Source organism: Agaricus bisporus (genome assembly GCF_000300575.1).
Source record: "Agaricus bisporus var. bisporus H97 unplaced genomic scaffold AGABI2scaffold_17, whole genome shotgun sequence".
Lineage (NCBI taxonomy): Eukaryota > Fungi > Basidiomycota > Agaricomycetes > Agaricales > Agaricaceae > Agaricus > Agaricus bisporus.
The window spans coordinates 288,479-301,429 of NW_006267352.1; the positions used below are offsets into that span (position 1 = coordinate 288,479).

The window sequence follows — 12,951 nt, forward strand, 5'->3', positions numbered from 1 at the left end:
ACCTCATTTGACCCCTCTCTCTGGACTTCCTCTCCCTTCATAGTTCCAGCGCACCCAACCAAGAACGCTCTGATTCGCGTGTTGGATGACGTCAGGCAGAGTCCCTGGGTCCACTTCCCGCCTTTCATCTTCTTTTATTAGATCTGTTATTTATTAGTATAATAGGCATAGTGTACCGCGGACTGTGTTCGAGCGTCGCGTGATAAATCCTGAATTCACAAAAAAAAAAAAAAATGAAGCCGCAATATGGGCTCCATGGCAATCAACTGACCAAGTCAAAAAAACAATTGTGATTGGGAGTCATCAATTTTCGGACGTCAGATGTTTCTGTCAAGCGTGCTCTCGGCTTCCACTATTACGCTAAGAGCTTTCGAGTTCGTTTTAGAAGACCGTTACGATGAGCGGCTCGAGAGCTTCTTGAGGGCTGGGGAAGAAGTGGCGAGTTGGCGACATTTCTGAACAGCCCTGAAAATAATTCGGTTGCTGTTCGGTTGTTGAGCCGATTGACGAACTGCCATCAGTATCACTGAGTTAACAAAGCTTGGTTACGGGCGGAAGTATAATCATCATGCTCTTCCCCTAGCGACCAGTTGCAGAGTGTTTTCATAGTGAAAGCGCCCTCAAAACACCCTGACACCGCTCTACCCTAACGGACGCAGGCACGATCTGGTTGATCTTCACCGTATGTAATGCCAAGAATTGCCTCGTGCTCGCGCACCAAGTTGGGATACTGAAGTTCACAGGGCGAATGCCAAATTTGGATGTGTGCCGGCCGGCCGGGAAGAATACAACGGTGTTCAACTCGAAAAAAAAAAAACTATCACGGAGATGTGCATGGCGCAAGCTCATTCATGATACGAGTCGGAGTTCTGCAGTAGAAACCAGCGGTGTTATTTGACGTTGCGCTGGAAAAAGATTGACGGACGGATGCAGCGATGGGACAAGATCACCAAGGAGACCGGTGACGGACGGCGGGGCTTGGGGGTATAAATACCGGCGGCTGATTTTGTGAAATTCCCATAACCAGGTCGTCCTTTTTTTCCTCTCCCAGCAGCGATTCTTCATTCTTTTACTTCGCCACTCTCGCTTCACCATGTTCTCCTCAAAAACTATCGCTGTTGCTGTTGCTGCCTTCTTCGCCCAGTGTAAGCATCTACCATCCACTCCACCGTGGAGCGCTCGGACCAAGCCCTGACTTGTTTTCTTTTTCCCTGTAGCCGCTCTCGTCGCCGCGGCTGATTGCTCCAGGACATACACTGTCAAGGAAGGAGATATCTGCGATAGCATCTCCTCCAGTCAACAAAGCTCGACGTAAGTTACACCGCTTTGAGCAAGTTCAACACCTAAATCTTCTCGTAGTTACCAGCTTGCGGTTTCCAACCAAGGCGCCATCGACTCCTCCTGCAGCAACCTTATGCCTGGCCAGCAAATTTGTCTCGCCACTACTGCAGCGGAAGACTGTACCGACGTCTACGTCGTGCAGCCAGACGACACGTGTGACGGCATTTCCTCCATGAAGAACCTCAACTCGACGATTCTCCGTCTCAACAACCCCCAAATTAACGAGGCATGCGATAATATCTATGTTGGTGAGGTGAGTATAACACAGTGTGACCCTGTGTGGCTATGTTTGAGATCAACAATCATTGACTGATACAATCTTTTTCTGCGACAGGTGATGTGTGTTGGCTCGTCAGTCAAGGTTCCTCCTGCCCCAGCAGGCGAAATCCCGGCGACCGTAATTCCTGCAACTGCCGCTCCCGCTGTTCCCACAGCCACCAAAGCTCCCTCGCATGACAATGCCGCTGCCCCTGCACCCCCTGCCCCTACCCCCGCCCCTCAACATGAGGAGGAGCATGATGAGAATGAAGATGAGGAGGACGAGGACGAGGAGGACCTCCCATTCTGTGATGAGATCTAAACGAACATATCACCCGTTGTTCGTTTCATGTTCCTCGCATGGAATCCGTAACATGATCAACAACTCATTTCCGGTCTCATATCTACCTCTCCATCCATACCCCCTCTGTTAGAAAAGATACACATTTTCTTGGAATTGTTTCGAGTGCGCTTTATCATGGAAAAAAAACGCTTTTTTCTGTCTTTTGATCTCTCCTTTTTCTTTATTGATGTATATACCTCGGCTAGGATTCGCAGTGTATTTACTTTTTTATTTTTCTTTCTCCCATGTTGAACGTGGTATGCTGGCATTTGTCGGTTCAGCTAGTTCTCACTCGGATGCGAGGTGGTGGAAATTCTACGTAGCTTCTTTACTGTAGACTAGCGCAGTAATCGAATTCATTTTGAAGATCTGATCGAAATGAAGGCACTGGCTTGTATTAATTAACTCGCACGTGAAGCCATCCAAAGATCACTTTTTTGTTACTCGTTATCGTATCACCTACGCTATGCGGTTCTGTCACATATACGGTCTTTCTCTGCGTATATGTACAAAAGTGATGCTACCCCACGGAATCAGAATTACGGATGAGTTCCTCAGCTTGCGTAGAACGTGGAATAATCCTGCACGAAAAGGGAGCAGGATACCTTTTACGAAAAAAAAAAAAAGCCCCACAAGCATTAGCACAATCTCCCAATATGATTAACATAAGACATACTGCAACACTCCCGTAGTCACATAATTCGGTTTCACCTCGACCTCATTTCCATCCTCATCCACTCCAGGTTTTATATCAAACACGGCCAAAATATGAACGATCACGATAAACAGGGATTCATGGACGAAAAAACGACCAGGACAGATTCGTCTTCCGTAACCGAATACTGCGATGGATGGGTCTCGGATTGTGGGATCTATTTTGTCGTTGTTGTTGAGATAACGTTCTGGGATGTAGGAGTTTGGATTTGGGTAGGCTGAGGGATCGTGCATGATTTCCCTGTATAAAAGATTATGTTAGGATTGGGGACTTGATTGTGTGAAAGGATGAACTTTACCAAACACTTCCGAGCACAAAAGTGCCTTTGGGAATATAATACCCGTTGTATTCATCAGCCTCACTTGCAACATGACCAAATGCTAATAAACGATAATCATAAAATGATGAAAAAGAAAACAGGCAAAAAAAAAAAAAACCTATGGGCGCAACAGGATTCCATCGCAAAGTCTCTTTCGCTATAGCTTGAATATAAGGTAAAAATGGGTAATCAGTAAATTCAGGAAGACGGCCATGAAGAACAGAATCAAGTTCAGCTTGAGCTTTTTTCTGAACTTCTGGGTAAAGGCACATGGCTAAGAAGAATGAGAGTATGACTGAGACGGTCTGTTTTTGTGTGAAATAAGTTGGACGTGTTAGAGACGATAAGAGTCGTTTCCGAGGGGCATGATTTTTACCGTATCAGCTCCACCTATCACTGTATATTGAGTAATAATGAAATAGGCAGAAGATATGGTGCTTACCGAGGTAGGTTATAGCGCATACATCTCTAACTATCTTTTCTTCTTCCAGAGAACCCTCTTCCGGTAGTTCCTCGATCAATCGAGAACATATAGATGGAACGGCACATCCCTCGTTCTACAAAATCTATTCAAAAAACTGAACAATCCGGTTGAACGATCGATAACCTACTATTTGTTTCTTGACCCACTCAAACGGTTCATTTATAATCTTCGAATTGATATTTGCCCAATATTCAGCTTTTCGTTTCCAACCAGCTCCGGGAATCCAGCTAGGAATCCATTTCATGATAGGGAATGTATCGACTAGAAATCGTCCAGGAGTTGCCGCCTCACCAAGGCCTTTTAAAGCTTCTTCAGCGCATGAGATATATTCGTCATCCTTGTCCTTGACAGTAATACCATAAGTGATTTTCATCATTATCGCCGCAAACGTGCTATAAAAAAACAAACAAAAAGACATCTTAGTTAATACGAAGGGATGAAAGCGACTTTCGACTTACAAACGAATTTGGTCGGAGAAATCTGAGTCTTCAGAGGGTGATTCAAGAAGATTTCGAATTAAGATACGAGCGACCGAAATTTGAACAGGTCGGTATTTCTTTATGACCCCTGCATTGAAATGATCATGTAAAAGACGGCGGTGGCGGCGCCATAGTGGGCCATAATGCATAGACGCCACAGCAAAGTTCCACCCCATGCTAGTAAAGACATCAGCTTGGGAAATTCTGATAATGATTTTCATGACTTACTGGTCGTTGAGCATGGGCAAAGGTGGACGGTCAGAATAATTATGAGAACGCTTTTCGAGGAGGTCGTTTGTCGTTTTCAGGTCACGCAATACGAGTATATCTCGGCCCAGGACCCTCAGATAAACCATATCACCTAGATATCATGAGCGATAGGTTCGGCGTACATAAATCAGGATATAGTCGTACGCACCGTAAATCTTGAACCATTCAGAATAAACGAACCACGATTTATGCAAAGGAACATCCAAAAGGTTTTGGATGATTGGATAAGGCTTTGGTCCAGGCGGAAGTGGAAGACCTAGTGGATTTATTTTATCGTTCCGCCCGCGCTTAGCAAACCACCAAAGTGCGAGGGGGGCAACGATCAGGCAGCCGAGGATAGGAAGAGAGTCCATAACGAAAAACTGACCAGACAGTTAACGCGTTTTATGGGACAGTTCCACCTCTAGTCTCACCGATCCGCACGACTAGCACGAAGTCCATAAGCTTCTTCCAATGGGCCATATACCAGTGTACTCATTCAAGTGCCAAATTGAGAGTGCGGATCCTTCCATCATGATTCGAAGATTCCCCCATTGACGTATAAGGACGTTGATCACCACCCTTCCGAGAAGTTGAGGACTCCAGCTGTGTAGTATCTGGTTTGTTGGTTTTGAACTAGTCGCCGATAGCCCTAGCTGTTAGTGAGAAATACATGGTGAGACTCACAACGTCGAAGATCATTGCTCTTGTAGAACAACTGACAATGTGACGTGACACACGATACGGTTGTTACAGCGCCACAATCTATCACTTCGCTCAGAACGCGAGTATCGCGGAACCCAATCTCCTGACATTGACATCCTGCATACGTCATACACCACCGGCCGCGGAAAGTCTGAGCAAGCAGTGGCCGAAATAGTAAAAAAATAAGCTAAAAAAAATAAGTATCTCGACGAATTGATCGATTATCCTTCTTCGTCCTGGAAGCCAAGATAATTCTCGAGTGAAATCATTCCCGAGCGGTATTTCGATACGACTTGTATTGAAACTATGTCTGTTTACATATGCCCTCGTTCCTTCTGAGCTAACAAAAAGAAAAGAAAGAAATATAACCGACGGTTGTCAACAATACTAACAACTCAACGAAAATAGACCGTCATGCATCACCACCTTCCCACCTTCACCTGCCTTCTGGCCCCACGAGAGTTAATAACACAGGTGAAGATACGGACGACGTATTCGATGGTGGCACAACCACAAGTGGGCGTCGCGCCACTGGAAGCGCCTGTAATTTCAACGCCCGACAATGCGGGCATCCACACGAAAAGCTTGTGCCTAAAACGCGGTAAGGCTTGGAAGACATGAGTATTCCATCGATGGGCTAATAAGCAAACCAGTAATAAAAAACGCACTGATAGCATATATAAACAAGTCGGACACTACGCCATGTTAGAGAGGGCCGGTAATGCATCTGCTTCTAGTTTTACAGGCGCATGACGACCACCTGCAGTGACAGCCTCACTTGTTTCCTCCAATTGGGTCGTAGCGTGGTTGGAGTGATTCCAGCGTAAGGCACTAATATTACTCTGTCCCCTCTGTGATTCATATGCTTTCCCACTGGCGACTCGGTATTGCACGAGTAGGTAAGCAATTATCTAGATGCGCCTCATGAGTCAATGGTTGATACTGACATTTTCGTAGACTTACCTGGATGTTGGTCCTACTCTCCAAAAAGAAAATCGCTGCACCGTGAAGAAAAAATATTGCTGCAAGTAGCACCCATATAGATTCCAGAGCATACGATTCGACGAGCATGGCAATAATCTTTATGTATCCGGGTGATCCGTTAACCTGACCTATCAAGTTGGTTCGCGCCATTAGTTATCATAGATGATTTACCGATGGGGGTCAACTCCCTACCTATAAGCTTTCTCTGATACCAATGCCGATAAATGAGATATATAGATATCAACGCGGTGCAGAGTACTGTAGTAGCTCCTTGAAGGGCAATTCCCGCTATTGCTGTTTTAATATCCCGTTGTGCCTCTGCGAAGGGTAGTGTTGCTTGGAGTATAATAGTTCTGAAGTTTAATACTGAGAGGGTAGGATCTAGTTAGGAAAAGCCAGGGAGTTGTTGGAAGCCACGTACCCGCGATAGTCAACAAACAGAGTATGGGCAGAATGATAACCAATTTGACGTATTTTGTAGCACTCCAAACGACCCAGACACGCCAAACCTTGTTCCGAATTCAGCAAGCTCGTAAAACAGATGAGAGAAACACAAAACGTACCTGAATTGCCGATGTCATTATCTCAATCGAAAACTGACAGATGAAGGATGTGAATATCGCAGGCTGGGTATGAATGGCCGAAAGTGCATATGCATAGGGACCTCCGGGATAGTCTCCATGTTTAATGTAGGCGTCTTGGATATACCAAGTATTTGCTACCACGATGTACAGCCCAAATAGCATTATGATGCTGCTGTACCCAAGCATGAATTTCGCTCGTCCTTTTCGGTCTTGGTCTTGATAATGGGGAGCTAGCGAATGAACGTATAGGCAAAAGAGGGTGAATGCAATGCCGTAGAGCGTCCCAGCCACAGTCGTTGGGGAGACAAGTTCGAGTTCATTGGCAAGAACTAATTCATCTTCAACGGTTGGGGTGTTGTTGTCCATAGCCTGAGAGGCTCGGCGTTAGGAAGGAAAAAGCGTTGAAACCTGCACCTCTGAGCTGAGCACTGTATATACATACCCCTTTGAAGACCATGACGGAAAGTTCGTAACTTCGGTTAGTATATTCTATTTTTGTCACATGACATCTGTCCATCATTATGAGGCGACAGCCTTGGCTGACAGATTGAGTACATGAAACCTGAGCCAGATAAGTACTTGCCAGGCGCACTTTTCCCTCACTGGAGAACTGAGGTTTCTTTTTGGCGCGGCATCCGTATTTTTTCGAATATCACAATTCAATAATCATGTTTTAGATTCATTGAATCATCAAAACCATCAAACACAAGTGTCGCTGTTCAGCGCACAGTGGCTGTGACTTGGCGATCCTTACCGAAAAAAGCGGATTCTGGCTGACGAGAGAGAGAAATGTCTCTGAACCTAGAGGCCTGCAGATATAATAGACCCAGTGTCAATATCATATATCAATAATGCCCATGGGCCCGGCCGGGAATAACGAAAATGCAATATGTGATCACAATGTCGTCTAATTTGCAATTGATTCTATCAGCGAACGAGTCGAGTGAGCAACCAATGCCATACCGCTAGATGGTACACCTACGTTTTGAACCCTGTGCAGTGCCATATGTATTAACAACATCTGAAACAATAAAGCATTTGCCATTGATCATTATCAATTTAAAAATTTCTTATCATTCTTCATCGCGTCTCATCATTGTCAATCCCATCTATCGCCCTTAAACCCCCCGTAATCATCGTCAAGCAAACTAAAAAGCATAATTGACAGTGATTGAAAGGATAAGATAACAGCTGGATACCAGATTCCGTCCCAGCCCCTTAGGCCATCAGAAGTTTGGCAATTAGCTTTTTTTCGCTTGTACAAGCTAAAAAAACGATAAAAAGCGATAAAAAGCGGCAAAGAGTGGTAAAAAAATTGTTGCCACGTTTTGGGCCCGGATTTGAAAAAAGCTGGCCTCCTGCAGATGCCTTGAAAAACTGGAAAAAGCAAAAACCTGGAAAAAAAACTGAAGGTTACAGACGTTACTACTAAATGCACCTAATGTTGAAAAGACCATTTTATTATTTTGACTTTTGCCTGGCTTTTGCACATGTATCAAATTTGCAAAATGGCCGAAAAGCGACAAAAGGTAAAAAGCAAATTGCCGATTTGCTGATGTAGACTCTCAGCGCCCGTTTAGGAATATCCCGCGACGACGATACAAAGCCTACGATTGTCGTTTAATACAGCACCGTCAACTGTTACCGGTTACATCACTTAAAAGTGTTTTAAGTTTCTGGCGTCTCCATCTCCCGAGACTAACATCTTGCACCCACCAGAAGGTCTCAGCCAAGCCCCAAACCGCTGAGAATATAAACGAGCAGCAGTGTAGATATCCAGAAATAAGTCAAACAAATCACTAACCGGCGATTAACTGGTTTATCAATTATACCTCATCACCCTCGAGGCCGGTATAATTTTCAAGTGAAGCCATTCCCGAGCGGCGTTTCTATCTTCATATACCAGTAGTCCTCTTCCGAGATACAAAACAAAAACAAATGAAATAAATATAAACCATCGACAATAATAACTAACAACTCAACAAAAAAAAAAAAAAGCAAAAACAATGCGTCCAACCCACATTCATCAAAACCACTTCCCCGCATTCAACTCCCTTCTTGCCCCACAAGAGTCGATACTACAACAGGTGAAGAAGCTACAGCTGACACATTCGATGGCGGAACACCCACAGGCGGCGTCATACCACTAGAAGCGCCTGTAATCTCACCACCCTGAGAATGCTGTCCTCCTTGAATTTCAGCATCTACACCAAACGCGTGTGTATAAGGTGTGGTAAGACTTGTAAGACATGGGTATGCCATCACTGGACTAACAATCGGACCAGTTATAAAATTTGGTTGGACATTAATCGAACCGGGAGTTTGTTGTGAGGCGATCAGGTTCCATGCAGCAAGACTGTCTAAGAAAAGTCGGTTTTGTTGCATTGGAGGTGTAGAGGTAAAAGATGTCGTTGGGTAAGTGAATGTGGGGGTGGGTGTAGATGCTGAAGGTGATGAAAGTGTGGGGGCGGCTGAAGATGTGATGGATGATGGCACGATTGGATGTTGCAGATAGGACGGGGTGAAAGGCCGTGGAGAAGGCGATGTGGATGACGACGCGATATTCGGCGTAAGGGACTGTGTAGATAATGTGCTGAGAGCCGTAGTTGTGGACGTTGTTGCATTTGGCATGCTACTCGATAGCTGGTTATTCAACCCAGTACCTCCGTGTTTGAGGGCGGGATAAGATTTCGATTGCATCCCAGACCAAAAAGAATCATAAGTCAAGGTCTCCGACTTGGTCAAGCTGAACTTATCATTTTTTGAAAGGGAAGAGATATTCTTATGCATTAAGAGTGGCATCTTCATCGGGCTGGCAGAAACGGGTGTCGGAGTAGATGAGGTCCGGGTAAAAGGTGCATTTCCAATGAATGTAGCAGCAAGAGGGTCGGAGCGTTGTGGGGTGGGGTTGACTATCGCTGCTGTGCTCTCAGCAACAGCAGTTGGTTGAGAGGGCGATCCGGAGAGCGAGATAAATTCAGGTGCAGAGCACTCGTTATACAGAGATGAAGCAATGGGACCAGAAACTCGATTGGGAGTATGAGAGCTTTCCCGTAATTGGGAGGTTTGAACTTCCGGTACAGCAGACGAGGTAGTCAACGGATCATGTGAGCCAACCCCAGTTTGGGACAAAAGCGCTGGTGGTGTTGGTGTGCTAGCAGGAACAGCTTCGGCGCCCAGGTTAATCCTTTGGCCAGAACTGTCGAGAAAGGCGTCTAGAGTAGCTGATCGAGACATCGAAGTCTTGTAAGAGGCATCCAGTTGATTTGAGGAAGTGAATGTAACAGGGTTGTCGTCTGATGGGATGACGACTAGAGAAGGTCGCGAGTGATGTGTCTTCGTCCCTCGATGAGAATGGTGAAAATACAAGTTTTCGACTTCATTCAAGTTCTGCCTTTGCTGGAATGGTAATCAGTGCGAGCTGGGGGCTGAGCGAAATCATTCGACGCACCCAACCATGTTCGACCTTGAGCCGAGCATACTGCAATCGCATCTGGAGTTGCCGAGAAAGCTAGCATAACAATAGACGACTCAGGATGCGACCAGAACTCTATAAATTAGACTTACGTGGTTGGCTTTTGTCCTCTCCAGCGTCTGCTTCCTCTTCCTCTCCATCTCGCTCGTCTGTGCGGCCGCCGAGGGTGTGGCGACCATGCCTTTGTTGAAGTAGATATTACGCTTCGCCAGGTGCTTTTTGTTGTCAGTGACTGTGTTGTTGTCGAAATCGTGCTGCCATGGGCTTGACGAGATGAAAATGTCGATTTGACAAATCGGAGACGTCTCCCAAATTTGGGCGTGTGTCTGCCTCACGTGATAGTGGACTTGGATCACGTGGATGAGTCGGCGACTCGGAACAAACTGTGCCGCGACGGCGCGGATTGTCGTTGTGCCGTAATCGCCGACCTGAAATACTTGGAACAAGTAGCCATACTCAACATCGGACGAAATGCCTCTTGCACCGCCTCTTAACTTTCCGAAATGGCTGAGCGAAAACGGACATCTCTTGCAGCCCCCAGTGAACAATTATTGCATCTACAGAGGAGGCGACTACGTCATCATGGCAGTTGGCGGGCCTAACGAAAGGAATGACTACCACATCAACGAAACCGAGGTCAGCCCTTGTTTATGAAGGCGAGATATTCCTGTTTTATGATTCCCCAGGAATGGTTCTACCAATACAAAGGTGGAATGTTACTCCGAGTCGTGGATGACACAGAGTTCAAAGACATCAGAATCGAAGAAGGCGAAATGTTTCTGTTGCCAGGTATTGCCTTATCTTATTGTTTTCTTTTCCGTTCTCAAGAGTCTTTTTCAATGTAGCAAATACACCGCACAACCCTGTTCGTTTTGCTAATACAATCGGAATAGTAGTTGAGCGTGTGCGACCCGAGGGATCTCAGGGTAAGACTTTTAATTATCGATCTAACCGGTAATTCAAAATTGATATCTGGTTCCTAGACCGGTTACGATGGTATTGCCGCTCTGATGCTCATAAGGAGCCTACGGTCATCTATGAAGAAGCCTTCCACGTTACCGATCTGGGATCTCAATTGAAACCTGTCATACAACGCTGGCAAAATAACGAGGAGCTTAGAAAATGCAAGACTTGCGCAACTGTTGCGGAACCCAAATAATATATATATATATATATAACGGTTTATCAGAGGAGGAAGTTGGGTTATGGAGTAAGCGTTAAATAAGATCAGTTATACGCTAGTCGGCTGTGGACTGGGTATCTATATCTCGGATCTGAATGTTAGCGGCAACTGGCATGTCTGACGTGAGCCAGGTAAAACGAGGATAATTACTGTACATACCAGCTGCTTTTTGACCTTCATCCCTGAAAATTTCCAGAGCCCTCCACGCTTTACCAGAAAGCACACTTTGACGAGCAACCTCAGTTCCCTCCTTGTAATCCTTCGCAATTCCAGCGATAACCAGTAATGCCGATGCGTTCATCAACACAAAATCTAATATCGCTTCAAGGTCTTCCGGTACTGTTCCACCAGAATTGAGTAACCTCTTGAAAGTATCCGCATTCTCATCAGGTCCTCCACCAGCAACTTTCGTTAATGGGTATCTCTTCAAACCAAAATCTTCAGGTGTCAGTGTGCCTTCTTTAATTTTACCGTCTTTCAATTCCCAAATCCATGTAGGACCCGCGCAGCTAATTTCATCCATTTTCTCATACCCACAAACAACAAGAGCACGTTCCACGCCACCTTCCCGAAGTGATTGTGCGAAAGTATACCCTATTTCCCTTTCAGCTACACCGAGCACCATACCGCGAGGACGAGCAGGGTTGATTAAAGGGCCCAAGACGTTGAACATCGTACGGAATGGAAGTGCTTTGCGATAAGGAGCAATTGATGCCATGGCGGGATGGTAATGAGGTGCAAGAATGAAAGTGAATGGGATATTACGGATGGGTAGAGGAGTACCGGGGGTCGGAGCTGTGAAGAGACAGTCGAGAGATTGAAGTAGATCAGCTGAGCCCGAAGAGGAAGTAGATGCTCTACTTCCATGCTAAGAAAAATAAAACATTTCAAATCAGCTTTTCGTCTCAGGATCACTTTTTCGAAATAGTTGATGGGAAAAAGAAACGAACCTTTACTACACGGGCTCCCGCTCCGGCAGCAACGATAGCAGCCGTCGTACTGACATTGAACAAGTTGTATCCATCTCCACCCGTACCCACAATATCAACAACGAAATCTTTGTCGATATCTTCTATGGCTGCAGTAAGCGCTTTACTACGAAGCACCGAAGCTGCAGCTGTGAGGGAATCTGGTCGACGTTCGACTCGATGGACATGAAGGGCTGTAAGGAATGCCCCTACTTGTGCTGGGTGAAGGACGTTTGGGGTGAAGAGATGGTTGAGCGCTTCTTTGAGGTCATCGGCACTGAAATATTCGGGTGTTTGAACCAATCGCGCGAGGAGAGGACGAAAGGTTGCCATGGAATATTCTTCAGATGCAGAGGAGTCCATGAGAGAAGGAGATGATTTGTTGGTTAATAAAACGAAAGACGGTTGGGTATTATATATAATTTTCGCTGTCTGCGTTTACGCCGACGTTGATGGAACAGATGGAGGGCCACCAGAAAACTCCTCGAACACGGAACAAGAATCTTTTGGCAGTTGAGGTGAGTAGAGTCGAATGATCTAAAAACGGGGATTTAGATGGCCGGCATACCTCAGTTTGTTGTCCGGCTTTTGAACGTAGACTCGGAGTAGTTGAACACAACCAACTTGATGCGATAACGAAGGAGAGAAGCCTCTTCAGCGGGTGATTCGGATGAAAGCTCTTCGTGGCTTCTAAATTACCAGGATTGCTTCAATGAAAATTCGCAACGTGGACTGTGATCACATTTTTAGAAGAGATAAGATAAAAAAAATTCGTTAGAATGACTCAATTCAGATGTCTAATCTCTTCACGTCATGTGATATGTAGCTCGCTCGACGCTCGTCGCTTGTCTCTTGGTTTTTGTT

The 12,951-nt window shown here is 45.5% G+C and overlaps 6 protein-coding genes across 6 annotated transcripts; 2 read left to right on the forward strand and 4 right to left on the reverse strand.

Moving 5' to 3' along the window:
• Nucleotides 1-1,017: 1,017 nt before the first annotated feature.
• Nucleotides 1,018-2,315, forward strand: AGABI2DRAFT_196156 (hypothetical protein). The gene is made up of 4 exons (XM_006457404.1): nt 1,018-1,145; nt 1,218-1,311; nt 1,360-1,594; nt 1,676-2,315. The coding sequence occupies exons 1-4, from the start codon at nt 1,094-1,096 to the stop codon at nt 1,919-1,921; spliced, it is 627 nt and encodes a 208-aa protein (XP_006457467.1). The 5' UTR covers nt 1,018-1,093; the 3' UTR covers nt 1,922-2,315.
• On the reverse strand, nt 2,314-4,562 carry AGABI2DRAFT_212894 (hypothetical protein; the record flags this gene model as incomplete). Its single annotated transcript, XM_006457405.1, has 10 exons — nt 2,314-2,547; nt 2,619-2,897; nt 2,956-3,037; nt 3,095-3,281; nt 3,353-3,366; nt 3,419-3,533; nt 3,588-3,852; nt 3,919-4,116; nt 4,168-4,300; nt 4,358-4,562. The coding sequence occupies 10 exons, from the start codon at nt 4,560-4,562 to the stop codon at nt 2,463-2,465; spliced, it is 1,563 nt and encodes a 520-aa protein (XP_006457468.1). The 3' UTR covers nt 2,314-2,462.
• A 1,026-nt stretch (nt 4,563-5,588) lies between these two features.
• AGABI2DRAFT_181669 (hypothetical protein) lies at nt 5,589-6,827 on the reverse strand (the record flags this gene model as incomplete). Its single annotated transcript, XM_006457406.1, has 4 exons — nt 5,589-5,804; nt 5,857-6,005; nt 6,299-6,386; nt 6,441-6,827. 4 exons carry the CDS (start codon nt 6,825-6,827, stop codon nt 5,589-5,591), a joined length of 840 nt encoding a protein of 279 aa, XP_006457469.1.
• A 1,680-nt stretch (nt 6,828-8,507) lies between these two features.
• AGABI2DRAFT_123334 (hypothetical protein) lies at nt 8,508-10,115 on the reverse strand (the record flags this gene model as incomplete). The annotated part of the gene is made up of 3 exons (XM_006457407.1): nt 8,508-9,860; nt 9,913-9,972; nt 10,029-10,115. The coding sequence occupies 3 exons, from the start codon at nt 10,113-10,115 to the stop codon at nt 8,508-8,510; spliced, it is 1,500 nt and encodes a 499-aa protein (XP_006457470.1).
• Nucleotides 10,116-10,403: 288 nt separating this feature from the next.
• AGABI2DRAFT_189007 (hypothetical protein) lies at nt 10,404-11,095 on the forward strand (the record flags this gene model as incomplete). Its single annotated transcript, XM_006457408.1, has 4 exons — nt 10,404-10,572; nt 10,623-10,725; nt 10,782-10,862; nt 10,920-11,095. Exons 1-4 carry the CDS (start codon nt 10,408-10,410, stop codon nt 11,093-11,095), a joined length of 525 nt encoding a protein of 174 aa, XP_006457471.1. The 5' UTR covers nt 10,404-10,407.
• Nucleotides 11,096-11,106: 11 nt separating this feature from the next.
• On the reverse strand, nt 11,107-12,420 carry AGABI2DRAFT_212899 (hypothetical protein; the record flags this gene model as incomplete). Its single annotated transcript, XM_006457409.1, has 3 exons — nt 11,107-11,227; nt 11,279-11,987; nt 12,070-12,420. 3 exons carry the CDS (start codon nt 12,418-12,420, stop codon nt 11,175-11,177), a joined length of 1,113 nt encoding a protein of 370 aa, XP_006457472.1. The 3' UTR covers nt 11,107-11,174.
• Nucleotides 12,421-12,951: the final 531 nt, after the last annotated feature.

Excerpts from the sequence above, each read along its gene's own strand:
- AGABI2DRAFT_196156 (XM_006457404.1), top strand. The coding sequence starts at position 1,094 with ATGTTCTCCTCAAAAACTATCGCTGTTGCTGTTGCTGCCTTCTTCGCC. Across the intron at positions 1,146-1,217 it reads TGCTGCCTTCTTCGCCCAGT|CCGCTCTCGTCGCCGCGGCT; the intron begins GTAAGCATCTAC and ends TTTTCCCTGTAG. Across the intron at positions 1,312-1,359 it reads TCCAGTCAACAAAGCTCGAC|TTACCAGCTTGCGGTTTCCA; the intron begins GTAAGTTACACC and ends ATCTTCTCGTAG.